Source organism: Liolophura sinensis, chromosome 8 (assembly GCF_032854445.1).
Source record: "Liolophura sinensis isolate JHLJ2023 chromosome 8, CUHK_Ljap_v2, whole genome shotgun sequence".
In the NCBI taxonomy this organism is placed as follows: Eukaryota; Metazoa; Mollusca; class Polyplacophora; order Chitonida; family Chitonidae; genus Liolophura; species Liolophura sinensis.
The window spans coordinates 29,950,080-29,968,628 of NC_088302.1; the positions used below are offsets into that span (position 1 = coordinate 29,950,080).

General features: G+C 38.1%; 2 protein-coding genes across 2 annotated transcripts in view; one reads left to right on the forward strand and one right to left on the reverse strand.

Annotated features, from left to right (window-relative positions):
- The window catches only part of LOC135472970 (uncharacterized), a 48,343-nt gene that overhangs the window by 13,995 nt on the left and 15,799 nt on the right, over nucleotides 1-18,549 (forward strand). The gene's annotated exons all lie outside the window — the stretch shown is intronic.
- LOC135472825 (uncharacterized) lies at nucleotides 1,088-17,062 on the reverse strand. Its single transcript, XM_064752515.1, has 2 exons — nucleotides 16,935-17,062; nucleotides 1,088-3,818 (listed from the first exon to the last, which is right to left on the reverse strand). Exon 2 carries the CDS (start codon nucleotides 3,816-3,818, stop codon nucleotides 2,775-2,777), a length of 1,044 nt encoding a protein of 347 aa, XP_064608585.1. The 5' UTR covers nucleotides 16,935-17,062; the 3' UTR covers nucleotides 1,088-2,774.

The following is an 18,549-nucleotide window of genomic DNA, read 5'->3' on the forward strand; positions in this document are numbered from 1 at the left end:
TGCTAATCCTGATTGTGAGTAATAATTTTGGTGTAGCAAAAATATGAAACCAACAAACACCTTATATATTAAGTACACTGTCCTTACTGTATATGTAAACACACCACATGACTTCTCCTTGTCATATGATTGAAAAAAATTTAAATTATAGTGTAAAAACCAAGCATACAGACATAAGCTATCTGTTTGGAGTTTTGGCAGAGACACTATAACTGAGGCACAAAATCCGTTGCAAAGAGGAATTATTGAGAGCTGCTGTAGTCTTTTTTCAAAATCAAGGCTTGCTTCAATTTGTCAAGCAAAAGTAGATTGAATCCATTGGTCCTGAGTTAAGTATTACAGCATATTCTTCACTTTGCTGTTGAGCGACAGTCATTTGAATCCCTCAATACAATAACATTTGGTTCAGAAATTCATGTGGTCATATGCCCAGTCTCATAGGTATGGGGAAATTATGATTTTCTACAAATATGGTGTAAGATAAGAAAAGGTAAATGTGTTTCATGACAAGACATTCTGGTAAATTTACTCATTAAGTGTGAAGACGTTAAACCCCAAGCACTCACTCATTAATTGACCGCCCAGTTAGTACAGTTGGTAGAGCGGCCGCTTCAGGAGCAATAGATCCAGGATCAGTCCTGGGTCCATTCACACCTAAGGCTTTACAAGAGGAAGTTGTAACTTACCCCCTTGACGTTCAGGATGAAGGGGATAATGCAACGACTGGTTGACCCGTATCGGTATAATGGCTCGGGCGGGGCGGCTTAATTGCCTTCGGCGAGTCGTCTCAGTGAAGCAGCACTAGATAAAAGAGTGGCGGAAATCCGTCCTGCGACAAGGAGGCACATTACATACACCCTAAGGATTCCTTCATCGTCATATGGCTGAAAAATTGTTAAGTATGACGTTAAACCCCAGGCACTCACTCATGCTCACTCACTCACTCACTCACTCACTCATTAAGTATGCTTGCAATAGTAGTAGCCCACTTGGTGTTTTACCTCATGTCAGGGAAACTTATTCTTCAATACAATATAACACTTTTTAAATTACATCTATAATCAAAAAACAACACAAAAGATTTTTTACAGAGTAGCCAGAAAATTTTATTCATGAATTGGTTTAACATGAAAATGTGTGATGTCAATCAGTGGTCAAACTTCGTTTACCTTAACATTTGCCTTAATACACTTCTCTAACAAAAAATGTATTGGTTTCAGTTTCATATGTTTTCTTGTGACTGAAACCCATTGAATATTATTAGTTTTCACTTGTTGGATTGCATCGTGTGGTATGTTTCGTTTGGATGCCCAATATTAAAAGTTCTAAATTTCATGGCATGCCATCAGAGCTCAGGCTACGAACAACTGGTATGACCAGAACAGAAAGTGTGTAAACTCTGCTCCTGGTTAAAAAACAGCAAAACAAGTAATGTGCAAAATTGTTTTTAAGTATCTGATCTGAAATATTGGAGATACATACAGCAATATAAGGAAAAATTAAGACATTACCTGTATCATGGACGCGTCCTTTAAAAGGTGACAACCATGACATTTGATAAATTCACCATCATTGCAGGCAGAGGAAACATTATCCTAAAGTATGTCAGATGAAAAACCATTAAACACTGCCCTGGAAAATAGTTACTCAGTAGACTAAAATGCATTTGGTAGATTTTATTCTACAGTGGTATTTTCTGACTACATAGTCACATCAGTTATTTGTTCGGAAGTATTTTCCTGGACTGTTTTTAGTATTTCGGACAAATATTTCATTTTAGTGCAATAAAAACAAACAATGTGTACAAGTTGTAGGTTTGAAAAAACATCTCTAAGTCTATCCAATCAAATTCTTGCTGATGTATTTTGGGAAGTGAAGATTGCTCTTTCACGGATTTTGTTGAATGAGACAATGATTTTGATTGGTGCTTTGGCTTGACCTCTCCATTTTTTAGAGGGATCATCAGAGAGACTTAAGGAAGGTGTTACAGCAGATCTAGTTAGTCTACCTCTGTACAGTCTTATCCAGTTGACTCTTTAAAAATAAAAGCTGCCTGCAGGTGTGAAGGACTTTTACTAGAGATTCAAATAATGTAGGATGTTTAATTGTACTCAAGTAAAAGTGAAGATATTTTTAGTTAAAATGATGATGGCTTCATGTCCGTATTTTTTTTTTTATATATTTGTCTCAGTGTTATTTATTATCATAAACTGAATATGTGATTGAGTAAAATTGTGCATGATATCTCAGTAAAGAAGTTACATATACATATATATGTAAGTTTTGAGACATTTGAGACCGTAATTGATTGTGATATTGTTAAGGATATCAGAAAATGCAGTTGTTATGACCATCAAGATTACCAAAATATATCTATGAATGATGGTTAACAAAATAGTAATTAACTAAACATTGAATGGGCTAAGCACATGTCCTATTTTCTCTAATCAAACAGGATGTATGATGTATTGTGTGCAGTTTTAGGCTGTTTATATCCTGTTCAAGAAAAAGCTAGCAACAAATATATAATGTCCATATTTCCAGCGATTGTCAAAAAACATAGGCATGTACCTGTACGTAATCTATGCATCTTTAACATTATATGTGATCAAATTGAGGGGGAAAAAAAACAACAAAAACTTTCTTAAGCAAAACAGTGTTTCAAAGATGCTTTTATCTGTACAATATTCTTTCATGAATGGTGAATTCTTGAAAATTTTTAAGAAACCTGTGGAGTGAAGAATGTCTCTGGCAGGTAAATGTTAACCTGTTGATTAGAGTCTCTTCTTTGTGTGCCTGCTCCTTGGGGTGCGTTTTGCCCACTGTCTCGCCCAGTTCTTAGGATCTATGATGTCCTCTAATCTAATGTACTGCATCATGGGTAAAGGAAGTGGCAGTTTGTTCACTCCATAAATCACGTTGGTTTGAAGGTTTTTGCGGATGCATAGACGGCTGAGATGTTTCAAGGACAGAGGGGTGCTCTGGAAATCGTTATACCAGCTTACAATATCCTTGTCTTCTCGAGCGAGATGTATCAACAAAAAGTCGCTCAGTTTGTAGCCTGCCATCACCAAGGCTTTCAACAGCTCTTTGATTTTGCTGGCAGACGTGATGGGGTAGACGAGAATGAAATAGATAATGCTCTTGAGAACATTCATTGAATTAGCTGCCTGTATGTAGATCTGTGCAAACTCTATATTCCTGGTGCAACAGATGGTGGTGAAATATGTGTTGATGGGTCCCTCATTGAGGTCGCTGGACGGCAAGAAGTAACGCTGATCGCAGCTGTTTGGCCAAATGTCCCGAAGATCTGCTCCACTCTCCAAGAGAGTCCAGAAGCACTCTGGCTGATTGTGCTGCACAATTACATGAGACAAAGTACCGGTGATGTCGTATGGCGTCTGCGCATATTGAGCAACGATCTGTGACAGTTTTACAACCAACTCCCTGTTGTGTTGTATCATGGGAAATACAGTCTCCATTACAGCATCGGAAACGGACTCCGCCCCAGCTTGTAGCAACACGCGCAGCATTTCCAGATAGGCACTGTTCTCTGTGTGCGCCAAGTTTAGGAGAACGATTTCAAGGGCAGAGAACTGCAGACGGCTTCTCCGCTCCACATCACACTTTGCCATCACCAGGTAGCGCACGGTGTCATACTGGTTCAGCTGAATTGCTAAGGTCAGTGGCGTGTTTCCAATGTCATCGATGGCCATATTGATGTCTATCCCTTTCTCGATGAGCCTCTCCAGAGCCCTACGGTCGTTGCCTCCGATGGCTTGTCGCAGTTTCTTCACTCGTTGCTGGCTGTTCCCCATCTGCAAAATAACCTCAAGATAGTGAGTGAAAAGCTGTAGTTCACGAAAAGTTTTTATAAAACCTAATTTCAGGAAAAATGGATGATGCTAGTAATTCGGTTATCAGTCTCTTGGAGTCCACTGAAGCGTTTTCAGAAGCTTAACGCCGCTTATATAGGCATGCTTAATCCTCTTGTTTATACAAGGAGTTGTGTAATTAACTCTGACAACCCTGCAAAGTTAAGCTGGTTATGAGAACAGAGCTAATGAGTAGATGTCAGGCATCCATTTATCACAAATTGACAACCTTGCCAAAAAGAAAACTGATACATAATTTTCATTACTGGGTTAATTAACTGTATAACAGTAGGCGTTGATGAATTACTAAGTCACCACAAGACTGCTATAAACCAGCCAGCGTTTATAGGCCTGGTTATTAACGCGCTAATAGCCTCTGGATGCAGGGTTTATGGCGGAACCTAATTAGGTTGGACTTTTCTTTGTTTTGTATTTTCTTTCCTTTGTTTTGTTTATTCTTTCCCTTCTCTGATAAGGTATGCATGCCAGGCTAAACATAGCTGATTACTGAAGAAGTAAGCTGCATACATGTATATATATATATATATATCAAATTCATATCCTGTCCTGTTCAAGTGACCCTTGAAATTGTAGTCGCAGACAAAATGTACAGGATTGCCCTCGTGAATGTATAAATCATCTACAGGATAAGATTACAGCTGTAATTAACTGATACTGGCCAGGCTAGCTCAAAACAGATGCTTGTGAAGTGTTTGTTCTCATTACAAGTGATTGGCCCTGACATGTGATCAAGAGGTACGTGCTAGACTGGAGTTTAGCTCACGTTAGTCCAGCTGGGGATTTGGAGCCATGGTTTAACAGCATATTGTATTCAGTTGAATTATGACGACAAATATTTGCAGCAAGGATTGATTTGTAATTTCACCCTTTTTATTTTGCCTGGACAGCCCAAATTTAATGTTGGACACCACAAAACTAGAAGTTCAGAAAAGTAGAGTATGTAACTTTTAAAGCTTGAAACTAGTATGCAGATATTATTCCCTAATATTTCCACCTTTTTTTTTTTTTTTTTTTTTTTACAAAAGAGCTACTTTCAGGGCAATTCATGCACCATTGTCATTTGATTTTGGACACGAAACTGCAATGCTGGGGATGGCCAATTTCAGTGCTTTAAAAAAAGTATAATTTTGTAAATCTACACAGATGTACTCTGAATACATTTAAATAAACATCTAGCAAACATGCAGAAAGGTTGGAGAATTACAATAGGAACTGTTCATTTATAGTTTGCATGGTTTCCCAGCACCTGAGTTGAATTTAACCCAGTTCATGAATACATGTAAATGTCCCATGAATTGATGAAACAAAAAAAAAATCAGGAATTCTCAGAAATTTAGGACAAAGTCATGAAATTTCTCTTCTCTGAACATCTTCATGTGTACATATGTAAGGGCACTGAATTATGACATGTTCATCACATGTACTGTCATCAGTTGGTTTTCCTTCCTACATTTTTCCAGCCTGATGGGGAAACATTTGAGCTACTGGTACATCATATATGTGTGCAGTACTGGTTTTCAGATTTTGACATTTCCGGTGATAGAAAAACATGAATAATGTTTTCAGATTGGGTTATTAATTGTCAATAAAAAGTCAGAAAAACGCAAAAAGTTTTGAAAATCAGTGAACCACAACCCATTACACTTATAGGTGGTTGTAAAAGGTTGACTGTGGCTTTGAGGCAAGACATGGTTTCTCCATTTAGATGACAGCGAAGGTCGTACAGCACTTTCATGTCTGCAGCTTTCTGGGACTGCTGAGCTGTGCCACAGATTACAGAGGATTGCCTCCCAACAACATGCTCTAAAAAAATATTTGGTTTCTTTCAAGACTGTGGAAGGTGTGTGGGAAGCCCCCCATGTGGTTCCAAGATTCCATGAGGGCTGTGTTAAGTCTTGAGAAAGTACGGTTTGTTAGTGCAGCATAACTGTGAATAAAGTTGGTTAACCGTACCTTACTTAATCATCTCACATTTTGATACATGCCTGCAACAACAGAAGTAAGAGTGTTCTGTGTATGCGAAAATCATTGTTATAGAACATGGATACAGTTTAGAAAAAAAACATAAGTTTCAGAAGTCAGTCTCTATATATTGATTGTCCCGTTTTTCAGGAAAAATTTGAAAATGTATATTATATTGTCACTGGGAAACTCAAGATCTACGGTAGTATAGGGTTTGTTTTGACAAGCTTGTTGAAAGAAGTTGATTGGCCAGAGAATCTGTGCTACGTAGAGAATCAGTTTCGGGGTTGAATTAGTGTTATGTAAACAGCTGTTTCTGGTGGTTTAGCCTCGCTGAAACATTGATAAACAAAGCTGGTTTTTTCTTCATCCGGCAACATTAACGCATTAGGTGGTCTATCTCTACATTAACACAGTCCCGTACTTGAAGTACATGTATACACTGCCGCTTCTATCCCTGACCCAAGGAGGATGTGAATGATCAACATCGTTAATTCTCAATTAGATCCACAGCCATAATAATTAGAGAGTTAAATTACACTGTCATTAAAGAGCTTCTCCAGTTCCAAATCCTTTAGTTTGTAATACCATTTACTGTGTTCTTGTTTAAACTTGTTTAAACTAGTGGCTTTTGCATGCTGTAAAGCAGTAATCATTTCAATTCCAGCATTCGCTCCAGAGCCTTCGCAATTTAAATGACGAGCATCACGACAATATACCAAATGGTCTCCTGCATTATGGCCTGTTATCTACAGGCTGTAACAATGCCTGTTCTGCATGGCTAGAACGTTTGTATGCAGAAACAAAAGTGTTGTCTCGCTAGCACTTTTGCCTCGTGCTATGTACGACACACAAGAACACCCATCACGTCACCCAGCACTGATGTATAGACACAAGTAACGCTCTACTTAAGGCTATTGGCATCATTGTAGCAAAATAGCATTACTTGTCATATCTGCTGTCACTATGTTCACAGGGCAGAAAGTACACGCACATGAATATTGATTTTAGAAGACACTTCAGCCATACCCACCTTATCCACTAAATGCTTTTAAAGACAACCTGTTTCCTTCCAGGCAACCTCCACTTAAGTGAAAGAGTTTAATTTTGTTTTTCTGGGAACAGGAGTAGCTCTTTCATTTATTTATCTAACAAATTTGGGTTTTTGAATGTTTTGAACTTCACATACTGTTGTTAATCTACATGTATTTTGGGAGGTTGACAAATATTGGTTTTTTATTTGTGCACCAAACAGGACACAAAAATCGGCATAAAAGACTAAGTGTTTCTGTATGAACATACATAACAATGGAAGGTAGGCTGTTTGCAGCTTTTTTTCTCTTTTTCCTTTTTTTCTTTTTTTTTTTTTTCTCCTGTGTTAAGAGCTGTGAACAGTTGACCTTTCGATGTGGCCACTCTTTGTTACTTTAAGAAGTAATGTAAATAAAAGCTTGCATTATTTGTGTGTGGACAATTATTTTGCCACTTCCTGTCGGGATAGACCAAGAGTTTTAATCCTAGTCACACATTTGTTAATGCCTAAATGTACATGTAGAAAGGCTATAGGATCCAAGCCTTTGAAATTAGGATCTACATCGGATTTCAAAAATTTTATTCGCATGGCATGGTTTAAGGAGGATTCAAAAATATTCTAATTCTTAAGAGAGAGATTTTGTGGGCAAAGAATATGGTATAAACCAGGATATTGCTGTTTAATTAGCAAGGCCTTTACTAAAGGTCACCATGGTTATAAAAAAAAACCTGAGTAAATAAATGTCCCAATTAGAGAAATGACAATTTTAAAAATTACCCTGATAAAGCCATAAATTTTCTTTTCTCAGAACATCTACATGTACAGTAATGAACAGTGATCGATGGAGGTATTTCTTTAGCATTACAGCTTTAGTTGTAGAACATCTAAGTGTTGCAGTACTTCAGTTTTCAGATGTTGAGTGGTGTAAATGGTGAATTTCTGTGAAATTTGATTATGAATAGTCCTTGTATGAACAGTTTTGTACGGAGAAGTCTGTGGCAATCCTGTTTACTGTGTTATTGCAGGTGTGGGCAAAGCCTTGGCTGCAAAGTAACTATTGTCTGACAAGTCTGTGGTGAGTAGCCAATGGACGAACCTAGATGCTGAGCTAACCTCTGGAGGGATATAATTTATTTGTACATTACAAAGTGATGTTCAATTATTCATATATTATTAGAACCATCTCCTGTTTTGCTTAGTTGCAAATAAAAGGCATCTGCAGGTGTCTAAAAGCTTTGGCATCTCCAGAGCTTATTATTTGTGTAAGTATAATAACAAAGTTGGACATGCTTTTTGCAGAATGTTATTTTGTCTGGGGTGAACAGAAATGTAGACTATAGACTATGTGTTGCCAGTCTGGCTGTGGGCCTGAATTTTTCCACGGCCCTCTGGATCCTAGATGTTTTATTGATGATGTCTGATGAAAGGATAGGACTGATAATGGTGGAAACACAGCGCACAGAATTGTCATTTCATTTGCCTCTGGGTGCCATCTACATGTAGTCCCATCTAGTCTGGGGATCACACTATTGGCACTATTAAGAACCTGTGCTGACAGAAAATTAGATTTAGAGTTTCCTTTGTGTACAGAAATGCAGACACGTGATGCTTTTGGATTGCATCCTGGCGTAAAACCTGTTATACATGTAGATTACATAGAGTTGTTGTTTACATTTAGCAACACCTCCGTTGAATGAGATAGTCTTATTTGAAATAAGATTTAGCCTGGTATTAAATTTGCAAGAAATGCAAGTGTGCTCAGCTGGTTGAACTTTTGCGATAAGCAATTTGTTAAAGTAAAGATGTTTCAGGGTAAGGATTTTGTGTTGATATGGTTTTAACATGCACTGTGTAGGAATCGCCCAGAAATTGATCAGGCTACCTGTTCTGAACATACATATAGATGTGTACTCTCAAATTGCTGATGTAAATTCACTCTAAATGCATGCATCACATTTATTACAACCCCATAACAAAGATGACCTTGTTTGTTCGTAAATACTGTTTTCCACACAACTTCTCCAAAAGCATGTAGACTGCTTTGGTGACCTAAAGTTTAAGGCACCCGCCTCAAAGGCGGTAGACCCGGCATCAAACCCAGATCGTGTTCTACCAAATGTTACTAGCTGCTGCCTCCCTGGGCACTCCGCACTGAGAGGTTAAAGCAAGGAAACATGACTGGTTGGCCCAGTGTCAGTATTATTTGACTTGGTGAGGTGTCATCTCTCGTGTCTTCTGCATTATAATCGCCCTGCCACAAGAAGACACCGTATATGTACACACACTTAACAATTACTCGTCATCATATGACGAAAAATTGTTGATTACAACGTCAAATCGCAAACATTCATTCACTCATTCATTCATTCGTTCCTAAAGCATGTAAGGTACTGCTGTGATTTCCGTGAAACCCCCGGGGCCTAAACATGTATAATTTCCAGGCCGTTCTCCTCAGTATTTACAAAGTTAACTCCCTCGAGGTACTAATACAGGTCTACAGATGTGAATTGAATGTACTGCATACATTTCCGTGAAATTTTGTGTACACGCATCTTTTCTGTGACCTATGCATGCATATTATTTGAACACTATATCCATGTAGATAGGATTGTTATAAATGATGCCCCAAATGATTGTGTCATAGAAATGCAGCTTGTCCTCTAGTTGATTTGATTTTATTTTATTTTATTTTATGGAATGCCTGTTGTAATAGTCATAAACCCAAAATGTTCGTCTATTGACAGCCCCCATGTCACTGATAGTGTGGGGTTATACCGAACAAGGAATTTTTTAAAGTGGCCTTTCTGTGGTATAAAGTGATCGAGTCACCAGGAGCAGAAGACAAGCTGATATTGTGCGTTCCCAGTGTGGTCATATATTAGGTTTGACACTGTTAACAACCAGGTTTTCCCTCTCCACAAGTCTCGTCTAACCCAGGTTGCATCAAATGCCTTGTATTGATGGCTTTATTGTCTGAAGAAGCCATGTTGCAACGGATATCCGCTGGAGTCTGATCATTTTGCTGAACAACCAATGCTTAATCAATAGCTGTGGTGGTATGACCTTATCTGATGATCAATAATACAATTCAGACGGGCTAATCAAATCTTCTCGTATCTGATTCGGGGATACCTGATACAGTTGCATGACTAGATTTCTTGGCTGATAGGTTTTAGTTTTGCTGTTATATGTATCTAGTTATGTATCTGTGTTTACAAAGTGGAACATTTTTTTGGGATGTGGACGATTATGATAAATGTTTTGATGGCAATGCCTTGGCAGAAATTCTAATGGTTGCTATGGTAATCACTCTGAGAAGCCATTACAGGTCATGTAAAAACTTGTCCAGTAACCTTGGAAACTGAATATTGTGCCACTGTAACCTTTTCAAGAAACATGCTTCATATCTTGGAATTATTTATCAATTAAAAATACACCAGAACAGGAAAATTTTGCATTAAATTTCCAGGCAAGTTTGTAAGAAGCAACTTTTCTTCTGTTGAACAAGAGGGAACTTTCCTGCTCTAAACTCTTGTTAATTGTGTATAAAAACAAATCTCAAAATCTGCAGACTGAAAACAGAAATGTTGAAGTCACTTTGACCTGTACTTGCCTGAACGAAGTAACCATTTCCTGTTTTGCTAAATCTATTTTTTAATTCTTAACAACGTGTTCAAACAAGCACAAGTAGCAGGCTGCAGAAAAGCGTCTACTGCAGTCCCCGTTGCCACCTACTTTGGTTACTCTGGCCATTTAAATTTTTTGTGATATGAAAACTTTCAAATCAGCCACCTACTTATGAAATTTGACTTCCTTCCCAGCTTAATTCCAAATAAAAATCCTGTCTTAAGAATTTTTGTTGGTGTGCTTTTTTTCACTTTTCTAGGAATCAAGGCGTAGGAATACGTATCAGGTTTTGTTTTTTGACCTAACTGTCAAGATGCTGTAAACAGATCGGCTGTGTCAGCTTACATACATGTATATTTAGACTACACCAGGATGAGTGTTGCTCATACATACATCAAGTTTTAGAACATATAAGCCAAGCCAGTTTCTTGCTTTACCAATCTTGATACCTATTTGTCTGAACAGAAAGGAGAATGGGCTCATAAGGGAAGGTTATTGCAAGCAAATGTTTTTCCAGAAATTTTCATTCTTCCAGTTTCTGAGTTCTGAAACAGCAACTCGTAAAATTGAAATTTTTTGCAAAAAGTTTAATGCCTGCTAGCTATATTCAAAATGGAATAATTAATATCCTGGTTGTCAAGGACTTTAATAGTAATAAATTTCCCTCACAGAATTAACTGAACTACATGGTTGGTCACATCATCTTCTAACTTTTGCAACAAGAGTTTTATTACCTCCCTTGGAAAGCTCTCTCATGTTTCATCAAAAGGGGAACAACTATTCATATTGATCCGTGCCAGCAAAAATTCTGTTTGAACCTAAAGCATTTCTCATAACCAAATGGGATCGTTCAGCAGTGACATGATGTCCTGGAGAATCATAGTTATTGTTCAATTTTGTGGTGCATTTCCAGTTTGATGTGTAGTACCATTCTACATATGTGTAGTACATATTTTGATATGTGGTGCATTTTATGTGTAATACAGTTTTAGTGTGATGTGTGGTACAGTTCCAGTGTGATGTGTGGTACAGTTCCAGTGTGATGTGTGGAACAGGACTGGGGTGTAATGTGTGCTACAGTTCTTGTGTAATGTGTGCTACAGTTCATGTGTAATGTGTGGTACAGCTCATCGTGTGTTGTGTGGTGCTGTTCTTGTGTAATGTATGGTGCTGTTCTTGTGTAATGTATGGTGCTGTTCTTGTGTAATGTGTGGTGCTGTTCATGTGTAATGTGTGGTACAGCTCATCATGTAATGTGTGGTGCTGTTCATTTGTAATGTGTGGTACAATTCTTGTGTGATGTGTGGTGCTGTTCTTGTGTAATGTGTAATGTGCTGTTCATGTGTAATGTGCTGTTCATGTGTAATGTTCTGTTCATGTGTAATATGCTGTTCATGTGTAATGTGTGGTGCTGTTCATGTGTAATGTGTGGTGCTGTTTATGTGTAATGTGTGGTGCTGTTTATGTGTAATGTGCTGTTCATGTGTAATGTGTGGTGCTGTTCATGTGTAATGTGTGGTGCTGTCCATGTGTAATGTGTGGTGCTGTTCATGTGTAATGTGCTGTTCATATGTAATGTGTGGTACTGTTCATGTGTAATGTGTGGTGCTGTTCATGTGTAATGCGTGGTACTGTTCATGTGTAATGTGTGGTGCTGTTCATGTGTAATGTGCGGTACTGTTCATGTGTAATGTGTGGTGCTGTTCATGTGTAATGCGTGGTACTGTTCATGTGTAATGTGTGGTGCTGTTCATGTGTAATGTGCGGTACTGTTCATGTGTAATGTGTGGTGCTGTTTATGTGTAATGTGCGGTACTGTTCATGTGTAATGTGGGGTGCTGTTTATGTGCAATGTGTGGTGCTGTTCATGTGTAATGTGTGGTGCTATTCTTGTGTAATGTGTGGTACAGGTCTTATGTAATGTGTGGTACAGTTCATTGTGCTGTGACTGTTTTCTTCCAAGGCCATGTTGCTTGTGTTGTTAAGATGATTAATGCCTCCAGGAATTTGGAACATCTGGTCTCCTCCCAGGCTCCACGATTGATTCCTGTTTGATTGCTTCGCCACTACCAGATTAAATTGTGTTCACATATTGCGTATGTTGTTGTGGAGACAAGGCGGTGGGGAATATCCATGTTGTGGTGAGGGTCAGGTGGCATGACAACATGTCGTCTCACATGTTGTTTACCGCATGTGCACAAAGAAAATAGAACGGCTAATTAACACATGTACAAGGAATCTTTGTGTGCCGGAGAAACTGTTGTAAACCATTTGTAAATTGACTAACTCTTGGTCTTCAGGTTAACTGCTGTGTGCAAATGTACCCAGGATAAATGTACCTCTGAGTACGGGTGTACGTATACATGGTATGGTGTTCTGTCGTTCAGCGCGAATAATATACGGGATGATTGCATCATTCACACTGTAATACATTTATTTTGCTTTTTTGATAGGTGTTTTATGCCTTACTCAAGAATATTTCACTTATACCACAGCAGCCAGCATTATGGTGGGAGGAAACCCATAAACATCTGCAGGTTTCTGGCAAACCTTCTCATGTACAGCCCTAGAGGAAGCCAGCATGAGCTGGACGTGAATTCACAGGAACCGCATTAGTGCTGTAATATAAGACACCATATTCCCGTGTACCTGTAGGTAGTAACGCAGTGGTGGTATTCAGTTAGTTCATGTTAATCTGATCTGGAAGCAAATATCTTCCCTTATCAGACATTTTATACCTCTGTAAGGTGTTACATTTTATACCTCTGTAAGGTGTTACATTTTATACCTCTGCATGGTGTAATTTTTATACCTCTGTATGCTGTTACATTTTATACCTCTGTATGCTGTTACATTTTATACCTCTGTATGCTGTTACGTGGACAGGGGTGATCAGACAAATTTAAGGGCAGGAAACTGGTTTTCTAGAAAAATAGACAGATACTGTGAGAACTAATATGACTGAAAAATGCAAATCCAGTTATTTTATTTCCTATTTTCAAAATGTTTGATATCAAATAAGATGTATACAGCATACTTATTGGCTTATTCTGACCCCAGATTTCCATGTCGTACCTAAAGCATCGCCCAGCCTCCACCCCTTTCCTTTTCAATCCTACAAATGCATGTTACCTACATATATTTTATTTATGAAAAACCTCAATTGGCCTAGAAATATTCCTCAAGAGATATTCTATTACAGCATAATTAGAAAAGCTGCCTGGTTAAGTTATCCTGCCTCCACATTTTCGTGTACTTTGTAAAGAGGCACAAAAATGACATGAGTAATTAAAGCTGTGGGACTTGTTCATTCCTGCCTTTGCAGTGAGGTGTGGACAAACTGGTTAAGTGGTGACCAATTACTCATGCCTTACAAGAGATCAATGGTCAAAACCTTGGTTACCAGTGTGTGGGTGAAGGTAGTACCGCATTGTTAAGCAGCCTTTATAGGCTATGTGGTTATGAGACGTGACACACAAGACTTCAGCCATGGCGGGGGTAACAAACATAGATGTAGCGGAGAGACTTTGAATGGCCGAAGTTTATGTTTCAGGAATAAATTAATGTGGGTCATACACTCAAGTGTTAGTGACAAGCAAAATGCCATTCCTGTTCATTGTTAAATGTGTGGAGGAGCGTTAATGAATTTGAAAAGAAACTAACATCCTATTAGATTGTTATCTTTTAAGATTAAAATATACACTCATCTGGTTCTAACGCTGTTGTAAGGGAGCAAGTCTCTGTATCATGCTGGCCATTGACAGCCTGTGATATATAGAGTACTGTAATTCTTCAACCTTATCGCACATTAACAGGGTGTTGATTTCAATAATAATCTGAAGACGGTATCCTATGTTAGCTTATGCAATACTATACTGGTTGTGAAGCCCTGACACTAGCTGGCCAATCCAACTAATGTAGTTTTCCCTCCATAATCAAATTTTAAAAAATGTGCATTAATTGCACAGAAAGTTTCTTTTTCAAGGTTGAGGAATTATGGTAGCTACTGAATGTTGATAGCGAGCCAAAGTATGACATCATGGCTTTCATTAAGCGTCTTCAGACACAATAGTGCATTTATCAGTATCTGTCATAAATTATTACTTATTGTGTTTTTCATTTTTGCTGGTAGGATATTATACAACCTCCAAGGCAAATTTCACAACACATCTAGACCAATAGAATTAGCAGAATCAGACAAAATATGTAACTTTGTCGTGGGTGAAATTTCAGGTCTTTGATGGTAATCAAAACTGAGAGTCCAAGGAGATCAAACCTTTTATTCACGGAAAGCATGTACATGTAGGCCTACAAGTGAATGCAACAACTTGGTGAAAAAGTTTAGGGAACGCATTTATGAATCAATTGTTGTTGTTGTGAAAGTGTGTTTGTAATGAGGGCCAGATATGCTGAGCTTATGTATGCATTAAATACATGAAAATTTGAAGCTATAAATTCACAATGTATGCCATGTGCATTTCTATTTTACATAGGCAGTGCATGAAAGGGCAAAGATCATTTGTTATAACTGAATGTGTGCTATTGATTCTAAACTTTCACTCAGTCTAAGTGCCCATGGCTTTTTTTTTTCTTTTTTTTTTTTTTTCAAATGTCAGGAAATGGGTTAATGGATGAGCTACTATTACATTTTGCCAGGCATCTAATCAGATCAGCCAGCGCTTTAGGTGTCTGAGAAGCTTTGCAGACAAGACTGTTACAATGGGGGAAACCTGCTGATGTAGAAACATGGAACATGGATTAACAAAGTTCACAAAGTCATGGATTTTTTACCCTAATTTTTCAAAGTTTTTTCAAATGCCTCGGCAACAAATATTTTGAAACAGTCTGAGAGAAATATGGGATGTAGAGAAATAATTTGCACAGAGTTTTTTACAGTAGTTAGTATATATACCTATATATATATATATATATATATATTGCCAGCTGTTAATGAACATCGATGTTTATGTATTAATTATTCAATGGGGGGGCCAATGACAGAGCAAATTGCTCAGTTTGACAGAATTGCGCTCTTAAATAAATGTTTCTGTTCAGTGCGCTAGCATTTCTCTGACAGCTGACAGAATTGCGCACTTAAATAAATGTTTCTGTTCAGTGCACTAGCATTTCTCTGACACAATTGCGCTCTTAAAATAAAGGTTTCTGTTCAGTGCGCTAGCATTTCTCTGACAACTTACAGAATTTCTCTCATTAATAAATGTTTCTGATCAGTGCGCTAGCATTTCCCTGACACTATTTTAGTCTGTGCATCATGACTTTGAAAGGAAAGAGTGTACTTCGCGATGAGCCTTAGAAATGTAAGCAGTGCCATCATGCATTCTGTATTCCTGTTGCGTCCATGCAGAAGTATAATTTCAATAGTGATTTTGTTTATAAATGTTGACAGGTAGCTTGAATGAAAGTAATTAAGTGCTAGAGAGCATTATATCACAGAAACACCCTATCATCATGTTTGTACCGTAGCTAAGTGCTGGAGAGCATTGTATCACAGAAACACCCGGTCATCACGTCTGTACTGTAGCTAAGTGCTGTGGAGCATTATATCACAGAAACACCCTATCATCATGTTTGTACCATAGCTAAGTGCTGTGGAGCATTATATCACAGAAACACCCTTTCATCACGTCTGTACCGTAGCTAAGTGCTGTGGAGCATTATATCACAGAAACACCCTGTTATCACATTTGTACCATAGCTAAGTGCTGGAGTGCATTATATCACAGAAACATCAAGTTTGTACTGTAATTCTTCAACCTTTTTGCATGTTTTCGAGATGTTTATTCAAGCATACTCAGAGAGCATTTTTCTGCGTAGACTTTTTGAAGCCCAGAAATTTTGGCCAACCCAACCCGCGTAATTCAACATACTGGTTCAGTATCAGATTTAAAGGGCGCATAGATTGCTCTGAAATTTGCTCTTTCATACAGGAAAACCTAGAGGAATTACAGTCGTCATACATCACCTGTCTCGTAGGTACGTAGGTGTGCTATTATGCATCTGTGTACAGGTGTGTACGTCAGTGATGCAGGTGTTATCCTGTTGTTGTCCTCCGAACCTGCACTAGAATATAATCTCCTCCCAACCCCTTGAGCCCTCCCTGACTTAGCTTACAAGTGTTAACTCGGTTACACAAGTATCTACGGTACCGTAAACTGCATTAGCCTAGCTAGATGCTGACGACGGGGCTGCAACAAAAAGCAGTGTTTTGAAGGTGGAGATTCCTAAAAGCATTTGCATGTCCTTTGTGTGTCTGGAAATTATTCCCTGTATGCCGTGCAGCGCATCCCAGGTGTTGCCCGGCTAAGAGATACACTGTCAGGTGTATATTACATTTGACACAGGAAGACTGCAATTCATCTTTATACTTAAGTAAGCTCTCACTATAGTGCACATACCTTGTTGGTATGGGGCTCCAGCCAGGCTGTTTTTCCCCCCACCACCAGCCCCTCTCTCACTTGTCAGACTGCTGGGCTAAGGGCGTGTGTGATTCTCCTTCCTGCCGCCTCCATGCTGCCTGTACAACTGGCTTTGCTGTGAGGAGAGGTTCCGTCTTCCCACTGTCAGCCAGCCACTCACTTCACCACTATTTCCCAGCCTAGCAGATTATTGGCTGGAGCTAAATTTAGGTTAGGTAATATTTAGGCTGGCCATGGGGAGATAACTTGTGTAGGTATTAACCTTCTTCCCTCTGGCAGTAGTTTTCTACAACATTTTATAAAGTATAGTGTTCTTCTTGGTTACCATGGAAATATAATCGCCGACACGCTGAAGTTGCACAGTTTACACAGTATTGATTTTTTTTCTGCCGGAGGAAATGTTATCATGTAAAAGTGAAACGGCTGATATGGAGTGTGAATTGGATTAATTAGCTTGATCGTCTGCTTGAGTACAATTCACACCCGATTATAATCTATTTATTTATTTGATTGGTGTTTTACGCCGTACTCAAGAATATTCCCAATCATAATGATACTGATTGGTTTATATTTGTATGGTATTTGAAGTACAATGGTTTTCCAGCATTTAAATAAATCTTAATCTTAATGAAACATTGTTGGTAAAAGATTTTTTACACTCTGTACATCTTTTTTTTTTTTTTAATCTTAATACCTGTAAGATTTGTCAAGTTCATTAATGTTTTAATACAATCAAGAAGATGGTTGGAAAACCTGAAGGTTAAGATTTGTATGCATCAGGTCGGTATAAAAACCTGAAAGGAAAATAGCTGCATTTAGTATGAATTGAATTATGAAATTTATTTTATGATATTGGAAACTTCATATCAGTATTTTTGAATTCAAAGGATATATTTTTGCAAACAAAGAAAATTAACTTACAACAATAAAATAATAATATTATTACTATTATAAGTATTTGTGTGTGTGTGTGTGTGTGGAGAATTTCTCCATTGCAAAGCATATGGAAATTTTGCAAGACTGCCAACATGAAGAATTATAATGGCAGGTAGCTGCCGAATATTTCTGTTGAGTTTGGGTAGTTTTTAGTAGCTAACCATTCTGTTTTTGTGATTGTAAGTGATTCAGTTTACTCCGAGTGTACCTTAATTACTTGTGATTGTTTGCTGCAGGGTGTGGATATATGTAGGTCAGAATTTATGTAGGTCAGTATGGCGAAATACGTCAATCCATGCCAGATCAATAATTGCACATATTGGCTGGGGCTTCCAAGGCCGGAACATATATGTATATGCACATTTATATATAGGTCAGTCAGATGCACCTTTTCCCAGAGGCCTCAGTGACATGGAGCTCTCCCATTGTCTTTCCACGCTGGGCCGTTTGATAGATACTTTTAAGCTGATGAGATCAGTGGACTTTTCAGCTGTATTGTGTATTAAAGCATGCCGTAATTCTTCAACCACCTCTGAGAGAACTATGAAGTGTAGGGAATAAATTTGTGCAGTTTTATGAGGCTTGTGTCTTAAGTGACACAAACAAATCATTTCTAGCAACATTTTTGTAATTGTTGTACGCATAGAATCCACTGAAA

What these genes read in the sequence shown, in the direction of transcription:
- LOC135472825 (XM_064752515.1), bottom strand. Translation starts at nt 3,818, where the DNA reads ATGGGGAACAGCCAGCAACGAGTGAAGAAACTGCGACAAGCCATCGGA.